The 13,992-nt window shown below is 42.3% G+C and overlaps 1 protein-coding gene across 1 annotated transcript; it reads left to right on the top strand.

Moving 5' to 3' along the window:
* The first annotated feature begins 8,218 nt into the window (after positions 1–8,218).
* On the top strand, positions 8,219–13,016 carry LOC101478208 (alpha-tectorin). Its single transcript, XM_076882623.1, has 12 exons — positions 8,219–8,496; positions 8,640–9,071; positions 10,145–10,401; positions 10,566–10,722; positions 10,847–10,934; positions 11,044–11,106; positions 11,263–11,462; positions 11,572–11,703; positions 11,797–11,984; positions 12,145–12,296; positions 12,379–12,623; positions 12,711–13,016. The coding sequence occupies exons 3-12, from the start codon at positions 10,159–10,161 to the stop codon at positions 12,731–12,733; spliced, it is 1,491 nt and encodes a 496-aa protein (XP_076738738.1). The 5' UTR covers positions 8,219–8,496; positions 8,640–9,071; positions 10,145–10,158; the 3' UTR covers positions 12,734–13,016.
* Positions 13,017–13,992: the final 976 nt, after the last annotated feature.

The raw sequence follows: 13,992 nt of genomic DNA, 5'->3' as shown, positions 1-13,992 counted from the left end.
GAAACACACACACCTATGAGGCAAAACAGTTACTAATTATAGAGTAATTTTTGTAACACTGTAATAACATTGTGGTAATATCATGATACCATCTCTGCATTCAAGTTTTTATATATTGATTTGTGGTAGTAACCTCATAATAACAAGTTAATATTGAATGATGTTTTTAATATATAAGGAAACCATTAGCGTATAAAGTAAAGTTTGTTCTTGATGTTTGTCTCGGACTTCCCCAGGTGAACAGCACGACTGAAAACTTCGCACTCTGCTTTGATGGTTTCTTCAAAACTCAAACTGGAGGAGACGGTCTTGTGGGGCCTGCAGCCAGCTATGTTACCTTACACATAAATTCAAAAAATTCAAAATTGGAATCACAAGTCCACCAAGAAGTGCCATCAATTAAGGCCAGTTTGAAATGCAACTTGGAATTCTTCATGGAATACACCAAGGCGACAAGTGTAAGTGTTGTTGATTGACATGAGAAGTCAAACTTGACTTTTAGAGTCCACAGCTTACAATTAACTGCTAAAACAATGAACTCAAGCATCCTGATTGTGTCTGGATCTGTGTTCACCCTTTACAGGCCGATTTGTATCTGTTAACTTTTGGGAAACAAGCAGCTCTATTTGTGTTCACAGATGTGACAACTAATGTGGTGAGTTTGTAAACACTTGTGTGTGTACTTTAATATGAGAGAACCATTTTATGCACCAAATAATCTGGTAGATACTTTTCACTCTTGGGCTGAAAGGCACATATAGTTCACAAATCTCACAGCACATGAAAATGAAAAACACTAAATGGAGACTGGGCGCCATAACCAGCCACAGCTGGCTGCTTTGCATTCCCATACCACTGTTTGTGGTATTAGTGTTTTTACCCCTAAATCACTCTTCTGCATTAAGTGTAGGGTGTAAGTCTGCCGTTTACCTCAGCTCTCAATGCGTCCACATTTACTTACTCTTTATGAGTAAGTAAACTTTGTAAAGTTTGTGAAAGGAGTGCAATATGAGTTGATGAGTCAGTGAAGCTAATTTCTGTCTGATGACACTATATTAAAAAGTAGTTTATAAGGTGTACTACGTATCTGGCTGGCCACTAATCAACGTACATCTGGAAGTACAACATTCTTCTTGTCTATTAGATGACCTACAGATTACTTACTGCACCTTTAATATGTCTGAAATGATTTGCCTCAACTCTGAGATCATGATATGAGTTTTGTGCGGTTCTGCTTAGGACTTGGAAGTTTACATCGGTGGTATCAAAGTGACTACAGTGTACAAGAATACAATACAAGATATCAGTGGATGCAGACACTCAGGTTGGTGAATCTCAGGCTCATTACTTTGACGTTGGGATGTTACAGGGAGTGCTGTGCCTTTCTGCTTGCTCTTGTTGGTTTTTAAACTAAAGTAAACCGTCCATCACTTCTCAGGTATTGCATATGAACCTGACACTGTGGTGAGCGCTGATCCAGAAACCTGCTCCAAACTCACCTGCTCTGAAACTGCAGTCCTTGAAACCATTGGCTGTGGTCCACTGGAGCGTTGTCAAGGAAACAACACGTGAATATAACCCCATTTATATTTAAAAGAAAGATCTGACGCGTTAAGGGATTTTTTTTAAAGTAATTTAATTAATTTTTTTTATTTAGTGTATTTGGTCTCTTCCTCATCAGCGGCTTATGAGGTTAGTGGTTGATTGTTTTCTTCTTTGCTTCCATCAGCTGTGTAGTGGACACCACCTGTACTGTGACTGGCCCAACTGTCATCAACGTCCACGGCCAACTCAACTTCATCAAGGATCGGTGTGCTTACTCTCTGGTTTCTATTCCGTCAATCCCAAACCTGTACCTCGTGGCAAATTTCAGAGACGGCTGTCGTGAAGATGTGAGCTTTTTGGACAGCGTGATACTGCGTCTAGATGGGCCAGGTGTTCATATTCACCTGGAACAAGGCGGGAGAGTTTGGGTAAGCTGCCTCAGGCAAGCTAAGGGTACATCTTTAACCATATTGCCATGTACATTGTTGCAGCCATTCCCCGATTCTCAATGGTGCTCATGGCAATTAATTAATGGTCATAACAATTCGGTCGATTGTTGGTCAGTGGTGCAAGTTTAGGTTATGCAAAGAAACTGCTGTGTCTCCTCGCATCGTTCTTCTCAGGGCTGTTAGAAGCAGTTCTTTCAGAGCTGCTGAACTCAGTGGTTGTTGCTGTGAAATCAGCCTGTTTGTGTGTTTGACATGTTTCACTCAGTGTTTCCTCCACTTTGTCTCTGCTGTGATGCAGCTGGACGACTCCATGTTGACCCTTGAAAGTTTGCCTCAGCTGGTTCATGGTGTGCAGCTCTCTAAGGACCAAACTGGAGTCACTGCCAAGCTGTCGCTCTCCAACCTCAACATTTCTGTCTTCTTTGATGGCGACACCACACAGATCCCCTTAGAAGGTACAGAAGATAAAGTTTAATTCATGTAATGTAAACTGTAAACTGTGCTGTTGTGTTCCTCCAGTTTGAAGTCCTTAAAACCTCATATTCCATCCCTGGCTTTTCCAGTCAACATTTTCCTGTATGAATGTGACTGTCTCTTGCTTGCGGTGAAAGTTTTTTGCTTTTTTTTTTTTTTTTTACTTCAGGTGATTCCCAAAATGTTGACCCCTGTAACAGCTACACTGTACTGAATGATGAGTGGCGTTCAACGAATAACATAAATAATCCAGTCCTACACTGTGATCAATCTATTAACTGGCAAGGCTGGTACCGCCTGTTTCTGGGGAGCTCCAATGCTCGTATTCCCGAGAGGTGTATAGACTCAAACAGGTGTGGAACCCATGCTCCTCTGTGGATAACACAACCTCATCCCTCACAGCCAGGTGAAACTGTAACTCGCACTGTGTGCAACAACTGGTCTGGAAGCTGCTGCCAGTTTCCTTCACACACCATCCAAGTCAAACTATGCTATGGAAACTACTACGTCTACAAACTTGAGAGGCCATCTGTGTGCCACCTTGCGTACTGTGCAGGTATTGTTGCCCTCTAAGCATGATCACACTGTAACAAATTCATCTTTTTCATCCTGCTGCTAAATTCAACTGTTCAGAAGGAAAATGCTCTCAGCTTTACCGCAGTACTCTCACTTATTCATTTATGTATTGACTGTAAACAGAGGTGAACACAACAACATCTGCACTTTCTTCAACCACACCTGCTCCAATACCACAGACCTCTACAGCCAATCAGGTCAGGCTCACTTCTACAACAGCAGTGAGCAACAGTGCAGCAGTGGAGGGGCGCATCCGCCTGGTTGGAGGAAACAGCTCGTGTTCTGGCAGGGTGGAGATCTTCCACAGTGGGCAGTGGGGGACGGTGTGTGATGATTTATGGGACCTAGTGGATGCTCAGGTGGTGTGTAGACAGCTGGGCTGCGGCAGGGTCGTCTCAGCACCAGCAAATGCTCAGTTTGGTCAGGGCACCGGACCCATCTGGTTGGATGATGTCAGTTGCTCAGGCAGTGAATCAAATCTCACTCAGTGCCAGCACTTAGGATTTGGATCTCACAACTGTGGACACTCTGAGGACGCTGGTGTCATCTGTGAAGGTAAATTTGTGCAGCTGCTTACACTGAAGTCCCACTGCTTGATTATATGTCCAGGATGTTTAGCTGACAGGTTTGCAGTCAACGATTATGATAGCTTTGACTTATGTTACACTGTTTTGCCCACAAGCTCTTTCACATTGAATATTTTATTTACAGACAATATCTTGGAGCCTTACTGTAAACCCAACAAAAAGTCCATCATTTTCCATTTAAAATGCAAATTTGGATGATTTTTTACTCTTTACAGGCTTTGCACTTGAACCAACTCTTCTTTCAGCTCTTTGTGATGGTAAATTGGGAGGCTTTTGAGTTTTCGTTAAAGTGGGACAACACCAAAATAAAACACCAAAATGCAATGCGTTTCCACAGCTCTTGATATTGCTCCACTCAAATATATGTTATCCAACATGTACCTGCTTTTACAGGCTCCATGAGAATCATATTCTGGAGACGTCTAAGTAACAATATTTGGTCACAATCATACTTGCACCTGGTAGAAACAAGACTTCAGGATTAAATGCTTAAACTTTATCCATTCTAGACTACATTTTCACTGTGGGTTCTGCAAATGATACACAGCTGCATGAAACATAGTTAGTGGGTCCTCTATAACCTTACCTTATGTCCACAGGAAGTCCCTCTTTCTGACTGTGAGCAGCAAAATAATATCCAAGACTTAAAACACCCATGTGACTGCATTAAATGCCCTGATTGCTGGACATGTGACATGCACTGAAATGTTATGGCCCTGTGTTGTGTCCACATACTATTGCATTTTGTTCTGTAGATGCATTTACTAGAAGCACTGGAGGGCGCTAATGAATATCCTTGTTGTTGTGGTACTTGGGAAGGAGAAAAATAAAAAAGGAGTTTTCTCCGGTGATCCTCTGTTCCTACATGCTCATGTGTGTTCATGCCTGCTGAAACAACACCGTGTATGCAATACATAAATTGTCTGTCTCAGCAAATCTAACAATTTTATATCCAGCAAAAAGTCTTTTTGATTTTGTTTTGAGACTAACAGGGTAAGCAAGAGCACGATGAACGAGATCATTAATCTTCTTTTGAGAATATATGCCTTTTATTTTTTATTTTGTTTATAAACATCGTTTATCAGTGACAACGATGAGGCCGCCTACAGGGAGGAGGTGGATCGTCTGGCTGAGTGGTGCGACACAAACAACCTGCTGCTTAACACCAAGAAGACCAAGGAGCTCATTGTGGACTACAGGAGGAATGCTGACCCACATCCACCCATCCACATTAAGGGGACGGCTGTGGAGCGTGTGAGCAGCTTCAAGTTCCTGGGAGTCCACATCTCCGAGGATCTCACCTGGACGACCAACTGCTCCAAGCTGGTCAAGAAGGCTCACCAGCGCCTCTTCTTCTTGAGGACCCTGAGGAAGAACCACCTGTCCTCAGACATCCTGGTGAACTTCTATTGTTGCACCATCGAGAGCATCCTGACCAACTGTATAACAGTCTGGTACGGGAACTGCTCTGCCTCGGACCGGAAGGCGTTGCAGAGGGTCGTGAAAACTGCCCAGCGCATCGCCGGAGCACCACTTCCTGCCATAAAAGACATCTACAGGAAGCGGTGTCTGAAAAGGGCTGGGAAAATCATCAAAGACCCCAGTAACCCATCACATGGACTCTTCACCCTCCTGCCCTCTGGGAGGCGCCACAGGAGCCTCCGGACTAAGACCACCAGGTACCGGAACAGCTTCTTCCCCACAGCTGTCAGACTCCTGAACTCTGCCTCCTGACATCTGACTAGAGATGGACCGATCCGATATTACGTATCGGTATCGGTCCGATACTGACCTAAATTACTGGATCGGATATCGGAGAAAAATAAAAAATGTAATCCGATCCATTAAATATCACGAAAGCACCTCACAAAACTTGCAACACGCCGTAACTCACCTCAGAACGTTAGCACGTCGGAGCAGTATGCATCACGTGATAGAGCGGCTGTGGCATGCAGGACCTGTCGGTGGTCTGGATAGCATTTGGAGCTTCGCTAGCAACCTGGCATTTCATCTCCGACAAAGTTATCCCGAGAGAAGTAAAGCAAGTGTGTAAGTCCATCTCTGAATGTTTGTAAAGCATTCCTGCGTTAAGCTTAACAAACGACTGCCTCTTCTTGCTGCTACTTCAATCATGAAACTGCTTAACGATCAGCTGATCGGCTTTTCTGTCGCGAGTCCGTGTCTCTAGTTTGCTTTTGGCCCACTTTGCACCAGAAAGAGGAAACCAGCGGCTGAACAACAGCAGCACGTTTAAGCTTGATCAGCTGTTGTTAGAATGTATTTAATCTTACTTTCTACTCCAGGATCTTTTTCTACGTAGCTGACGGCTGGTAACTGTGCAGGGGCGGATCTAGCAAAGTTTAGCCAGGGGGGCCGATAGGGCATTAACAGGGAAAAGGGGGCACAAAGACATACTTTTCTTTCTTATTCTCATTTAAAATGTCTAGCTTTTAATAAATAATTATCTGACACCCAAAGTTTTAATCTGATGTAAAATGAATAGAAGTCCATTATTGTATATAGTGACTATTAAGTCTAATATATATACCCTAGTAAGCTATAGTACTTTTTGCTTTGGGAAGGTACCATCTGTGCAGTCTGCAATTCTGTTGAAGAAAGATGTTGAATCTATTTAATATTTCTTGAAAAATAATTGATTTCTGTGTATTTTTTTTCACATTGCATCAAATTAAGGTTGATTACGTCAATTAAGCATCATGAGGTGGAGCGTGAGGGGTGGTTCCCTATTTTTTATTTATTTATTTTTGTTGTTGCTGGGAGTTGGAACCCTATTAGTTAGGTTGCTTAATATTTATGCTAAGTACTCTTTAAAATACCAGAATAGGGAGGATGGTGTAGGTTTAAGTTTATTAGATTGATCAGTATTGCTGAACTATGAAATATTTTTTTTTGCATACAGGTATAACAGAATAGCTTTAGTGTAGTTGTTGTTTTAAACTTGAGTATGAACTTATACAAAATGCAGCAAGATATTTAAAAACAGTTTTGTTGATTAAAAAACACTATATCGGATTCATATCGGTATTGGCAGATATCCAAATTTATGATATCGGTATCGGTATCGGACATAAAAAAGTGGTATCGTGCCATCTCTACATCTGACCCACGTTAAACTCATGGACTGAACATACACACACCCACAATGGACAACTGTACCCTCAAACACACAATAATAACATGGACTGAACCACCACTCACAACCACTAGCACTTTATATAGCCTCTGTAGAAACTATCTACACCCTCACTTATCTTAACTGCACTACTGTATAGCTCTGTGTAAATAATCATTCTGTACATTCGATAATCTTTAATCCTACAACTGTTTACAACTTGCATAGTTCCCATTTCTGTATAGCTGTATATCTCAGATTTCTGTAAAGTTATTTATTTCATATTCTGTATAGTTTTTCATATTTATATCCTGTTCATAGCCTGTACATAGCTTGTACTCACTACAGCCTTTACATACTTAGTTATAGAATATTCACAACATACTTCATACCGTGTACATTATAACATACCATAATAGACCCATTTCTGTAGTATACTTACATATCTATACTATTGCTAATATATATTGTAATATATCTATATCACTAAAGCACTTCTGGATGGATGCAAACTGCATTTCGTTGCCCTGTACCTGTGCATGTGCAATGACAATAAAGTTGAATTCTATTCTATTCTATTCTATTCTAAATCCGTAAATTGAGCACTTTACATGCATATTAGACTAATTCATATGGCCACACTGTTGGAATTTACATTGTATTTTACAGCCATTTTTAGCTGTGGACCCTGGTTTCAAGGCCTCTCCTTGTGGGTTTTCTCTGGGTAATTCGGATCCCTCCCACAGTTCGATGACTTGCTGTTCCTGAAGATAGGTGAACTGGTGATTCTAAAATGTCCGTGTGTGAGAATGGTTGTAAGCCCTGTGACTGACTTGTGACCAGAAGAATCATCTTTTACATTTGCTGTTGTTTTAAGATTTTTTTTCTCTTAAATTGAGGAAGAGGCGATGCGGAAAGAAGCACCGACAGGCTTGTTTTGAGTTTATTTGACACAATAAAGTGGGTGGAATGAATGTTTCAACTATTCTTTTAAGATATTTCTCACATGTCTAAGGTCGAGACATTATGTCACTTGATTATAGTCTGGATTTTTTTGAAATTAAATACTTTTTTCATGCCAAATATTTAGATGTCAAATCTTTGCAGTGTTCATACCAAAAACTGATTGTATTGAACAAAAAAAGTTTGGAAACTAAAGAGACAATTTAGTTAAAGATATGCACAACAGAAATCTTTAAGACCGGTACAAACACGCTGTTTCATCCCTGCTCCTTCAGTCTGCATGTCGAAGCTTTCTTGGCCAAGACATTGAACCCAATTTGTCCCCAATGCATCTATCAGTGTGTGTGATTGTTTAAAAAGATGACTTCTTTTCATCCTTCAGGATATTCCCAAAGTGTCGATCCTTGTTACAACTACACTGTGCTGAATGATCAATGGCGTTCAACAAACAACACAAATACTCAGGACATACACTGTGATCAATCTATTAACTGGCAAGGCTGGTACCGCCTGTTTCTGGGGAGCTCCAATGCTCGTATTCCCGAGAGGTGTATAGACTCAAACAGGTGTGGAACCCATGCTCCTCTGTGGATAACACAACCTCATCCCTCACAGCCAGGTGAAACTGTAACTCGCACTGTGTGCAACAACTGGTCTGGAAGCTGCTGCCAGTTTCCTTCACACACCATCCAAGTCAAACTATGCTATGGAAACTACTACGTCTACAAACTTGAGAGGCCATCTGTGTGCCACCTTGCGTACTGTGCAGGTATTGTTGCCCTCTAAGCATGATCACACTGTAACAAATTCATCTTTTTCATCCTGCTGCTAAATTCAACTGTTCAGAAGGAAAATGCTCTCAGCTTTACCGCAGTACTCTCACTTATTCATTTATGTATTGACTGTAAACAGAGGTGAACACAACAACATCTGCACTTTCTTCAACCACACCTGCTCCAATACCACAGACCTCTACAGCCAATCAGGTCAGGCTCACTTCTACAACAGCAGTGAGCAACAGTGCAGCAGTGGAGGGGCGCATCCGCCTGGTTGGAGGAAACAGCTCGTGTTCTGGCAGGGTGGAGATCTTCCACAGTGGGCAGTGGGGGACGGTGTGTGATGATTTATGGGACCTAGTGGATGCTCAGGTGGTGTGTAGACAGCTGGGCTGCGGCAGGGTCGTCTCAGCACCAGCAAATGCTCAGTTTGGTCAGGGCACCGGACCCATCTGGTTGGATGATGTCAGTTGCTCAGGCAGTGAATCAAATCTCACTCAGTGCCAGCACTTAGGATTTGGATCTCACAACTGTGGACACTCTGAGGACGCTGGTGTCATCTGTGAAGGTAAATTTGTGCAGCTGCTTACACTGAAGTCCCACTGCTTGATTATATGTCCAGGATGTTTAGCTGACAGGTTTGCAGTCAACGATTATGATAGCTTTGACTTATGTTACACTGTTTTGCCCACAAGCTCTTTCACATTGAATATTTTATTTACAGACAATATCTTGGAGCCTTACTGTAAACCCAACAAAAAGTCCATCATTTTCTATTTAAAATGCAAATTTGGATGATTTTTTACTCTTTACAGGCTTTGCACTTGAACCACCTCTTCTTTCAGCTCTTTGTGATGGTAAATTGGGAGGCTTTTGAGTTTTCGTTAAAGTGGGACAACACCAAAATAAAACACCAAACTGCAATGCGTTTCCACAGCTCTTGATATTAGCTGACAGGTTTGCAGTCAACAACTATGATTTTTTTGATTTATGCTACACTGTTTTACCCACAAGCTCTTTCTTTTTTGGACATGAATTCAGTCATTGTATCTGTTCTGGTTTTTTGATTATTATTTACAAAATAATACAGATGTTTATTTTTAATTACATTTTTAAGGCCTTTTTGACATTTACAGGCATTATATTTGAACATAAATTGTATCTTAAGATATTTTAATGAGATAATTATTTAATTTAATATTAGCTGCATGAAGAGAATTAAAATCGATCATACTAAAGTTGTTCAAAATTTTCCAAGTACCCAGTTCCATCCACTGGCTGTAAGGAACAATCTTTCCACCCCAGTAAACAGAAAACGACACAACAAAAAATGCCCAAACAAGTCTGCTTCATACCACCTGTCACTCACTTCTGGTCATTTCTGCAAAAGACAAAGTAGATTGTGTGCTGAGATATTTTGAAATGTTTGCTTAAAGATAATCCAAGAGACCAGTCATTTCCAGAGGTTATATCATCCATACTAAAAGTGTGACCATGGTTAGATATTCATACATGTATCTCCTGAACTTATCATGATATCTTGTGAAACTGTTCAAGAAGTTCTAAATAACTTAGAACTTCCAAAATCCAGAAGACTTGTAGAGCTGATACTAAGACACCCTTTCCCCTCTGTTTTTTAAGAATTTCTACCTGAGATGCCCAGTGTGTTGGCCTCAACCTGCACTGTGACCGGCCCCACTATCATTGACGTCCACGGCCAGATTAACTCCATCCAGGATCGCTGTGCGTACTCTCTGTTCTCGACTCCGTTACTCCCAGATTTCCTTGTTCTGGGGAACTTCAGGGACAGACGTCGTAAAGATGTGAGCTTTTTGGACAGTGTGACGCTGCGTGTGGACGGGCATGACATTCACCTGGAACAAGGTGGGAGAGTTCAGGTAAGCGACCTACAGCCACAGTTCATGTGTCAGAGTGGAGTCTGATCCAAAGTCCTCCCTCATCCTCTGCTGAACTCAGTGGTTGTTGCTGTGAAATCAGCCTGTTTGTGTGTTTGACATGTTTCACTCAGTGTTTCCTCCACTTTGTCTCTGCTGTGATGCAGATGGACGACTCCACACTGACCCTCAGCAGCTCATCTCAGCTGGTTCATGGTGTGCAGCTCTCTAAGGACCAAACTGGAGTCACTGCCAAGCTGTCGCTCTCCAACCTCATCATCTCTGTCTTCTTTGATGGCAACACCGCACAGATCCTCTTAGAAGGTACAGAAGATAAAGTTTAATTCTTGTAACGTAAACTGTAAACTGTGCTGTTATTTATTCTTCTGTGTTTGTCCAGTTTGAATATTGATGCTGATCTGACTCATTCTGTCCTGATCCTCTGCAGGACCTGCTGGTTCATCTGTGGAGGGTCTGTGTGGAAACTCCAGCAGGTCTCTGAGTGACCTGAGGCTCTCTGAGTACAGCTCCACCAGGTAAGACCTCATCACAAGCTCAGAGTCCCTCTGACTGCTGCTGCTGCTGATGTTGCAGATATTCTGTTTGTATGAATGAGCCTGAACTTTGTTGTTTGTCGCCCCCTAGCTGTGAGATGCAGTACAGTGAGACTGCTGACAGCACGATCAACTGCACCAGTGTGACTGAACGGTGAGCAGACTGATCCACACAGCAGGAAACATGTGTTGTACCTTGATCTCTGTTCTAAATTATCACATGTGACTGCAGCATAGATGGAAGATAAACACATCTGATTACAGATTATTATTTTATTGTCTTCAACTTCTTCTTCTCTCTGTGGTACAGCTGTAATCTCCTGAAGGAGGCGCACTTCTCCTCCTGTAACACTGACATTGACCCAGAGCCCTACATAACCGCCTGCACCGACACTTTGTGTAAATATCCTGCAGTGGACGGACTCAACTGTCAGTTCCTGAAGGCCTACGCCAGAGCCTGCAGTCTACACAACCACACTCTGGATGGCTGGACATCAAAGACCGGCTGCTGTAAGACCTTAATAAGACATTAATAAGCTCTCCTTTGTTAAAGACCTGAACTCTGGAGTTTTAGAGCTCACGTGTTTTCAGGATAATACATCAGTGTGTTCCTCTGTAGCCTCTGAGGCCTTCTGTCAGGACAGGACCTGCAGCGATCACGAATTCTGTGGTGAGAAGACGGTCGGTGGTGACACTCGCTGCTTCTGTCGGGACATTTTTGCCTCCAAGTACCAAGAAATCAACTCTTTGGGTACGACAGCTGTGACATCACCATGACAACAGGGCTGAATAATGGAGGAAAACTTCTAACTGTGATTTTTCTGACTGATATTGTGACGTTCAGGTGATCCAACGGTCTGCATGCAGGACTCTGCTTCAGTCACTCTGGTTGGTTGTCTCCTGGAGGACAAAGACATCAATTACTCTGCCTTACACCTCAACGACCCGACCTGCAGGGGTCAGGTGGACAAGCTCACCGACATGGTGACCTTCAGCTTCAACAGCAGCAACAGATGTGGGACGGTGGTCACGGTGGGTTTCATCTCCTGCTGTTTAAGCTTTGATCTCTGTGAATTCTAAAATTTTTGGTCATCTGAAGTTTATACCAGTCAGTCAACATCTTAAACAGTATCAGATGTTAAAGATGAAACAATGAAGAACTTGCTTAGTATCTGATTATGTGACCCTGCAGACCAACAACAGCTACGTCATCTATAAGAACACCATCAGGAGCCAGAATTACTCTTTTGACGTCATCACTCGCAACGCCCAAGTCCAGATCGACTTCTCCTGTGTTCACAGTCAGCCAAGCATCCACACTGCAACCTTCAGAATCAGAGACTGGTTTGTAGTGGCTGCTAGGTATTGTTTGAATATTTGTTAAAATGTGGGCATTGTTAACAGTGCAAATGTGTGCATTCTGCAGCTCCGTTGCACAGAAGATCTCATGTGGAGCTTGGAATTACACTCTGATTATCAAGGCCTACACCGACGCTGGGTGGACACAAGTTGTGCAGCTGAACAGTCAAGTGAGACTGAACCAGAGGATCTGGGTAGAGCTGGAGACTAATGGGCTGGATGGAAGCATGGTCACTGTGGTGAGGGACTCCTGCTGGGCAACCAACCAGGCATCACCTACCAGCAGTCCAAGACATGATCTGATCATTAACGGTGAGAGATACTCAGAGTCACTCATAAGTTCACTTTGATCACCTTTATCAGCTCCTCAATAACGTGTATTTTCGTGGTTATGAAAAGCTGTGCGAACCCTGCTGACCTGACAGTGGCAGTGGAGGAAAACGGACTGGGAACCTCCACCTTGTTTTCGTTCAACATCTTCCGGTTCACTGGGGGTTCTGGTGAAGTCTACCTGCACTGCAAACTCCACCTGTGTCCCAAAGAGGAGACCAGCTGCATACCGGTAGGCCTTGCTGTCAAACACTCATAGCAAGCTTTACCTATTCATCCCACCTGTTACAGGAGGGCTTGATTTGTTATGCACAAACCTAACCATCTATTCATTGTTCCAAAGCACACCATTAACATATATGGTCATATATAATCATTTTGGTGCTTTAAGTAAAGCAGGTGCATGTGTTACGTTCTAACTAAACACCTGTTTATTACTAGATTATATTGTTCTGTACATTTTTATCCTCATTTAACTACACTCACAGCACAACACTGAAAACATGAAGTGAATTCAGTTGTATTTTGTTTGAACATCCAAAATTGTAATGCAGCAGCTCGCAGACGCAGATCTGTTGGATCCAAATACGAAGGTGAAGCCTCCATCGGCATGTCCTGGACTCATTAGGTAACTTCAGGTGACAAATCTAATGAGTGGTGTAAGAAGTAAGATTGGCTGTGAACAGAATCACGAGAGGGCAAGAGTGGTTTCCATGCTGACTACGACTGAATGACCAGTTGCCGACCAAATGCTGAACATTGTTTTTGAGGACAGTGTTCAGCAGACACGCAGAGCAACAGTACTTTACTCCATCTTCTTTATTCAATTTTATTTATATAGTGCCAATTCACACCAAAAGTTGCTTTGAGGCACTATATATTGTAGAGGCCCTACAATTATCTTTATTGTTGTACTTTCTGCCAAAAAAAAAATAAAGAATGTGGCAACAACCAGCCTGAGTTTGATCCTTGTTTTCTGGCTCAAACACCACTCAGGTAGAAATCCAGTAATTATCCAGCTGACGATTTCTCCTTTTACGCCACCTAATGGAGTCAAAAGCATACAGTGTATCACGGTCCTGGGTGATTTGACCAAGTGTTTTTAAGTTTTTGGACTTTCGTTTTATTTATGTAAATATTCTATTTGACTCTTGGTTTACTTGTTTATTTGGTTTCCTGCATTTTCCTTGTGCCTTGATTTTAGCTACCCTTTCATTGGCTCACCCTTCAATTTAGTTTACCTGTGTCTCGTTATCCCCGGCTTTCTCCACTCCCCCTTCTCCGTGTACATATAGTGCTGTATTGGACTTTGAAGTCTGTTCATCTCATCTCTGTGTTTCTGCAAGCTTTA

This window comes from Maylandia zebra, linkage group LG3, assembly GCF_041146795.1.
Source record: "Maylandia zebra isolate NMK-2024a linkage group LG3, Mzebra_GT3a, whole genome shotgun sequence".
Lineage (NCBI taxonomy): Eukaryota > Metazoa > Chordata > Actinopteri > Cichliformes > Cichlidae > Maylandia > Maylandia zebra.
The sequence above is the reverse complement of the archived record's forward strand: the minus strand, read 5'-3'. Positions and strand labels throughout refer to the sequence as shown.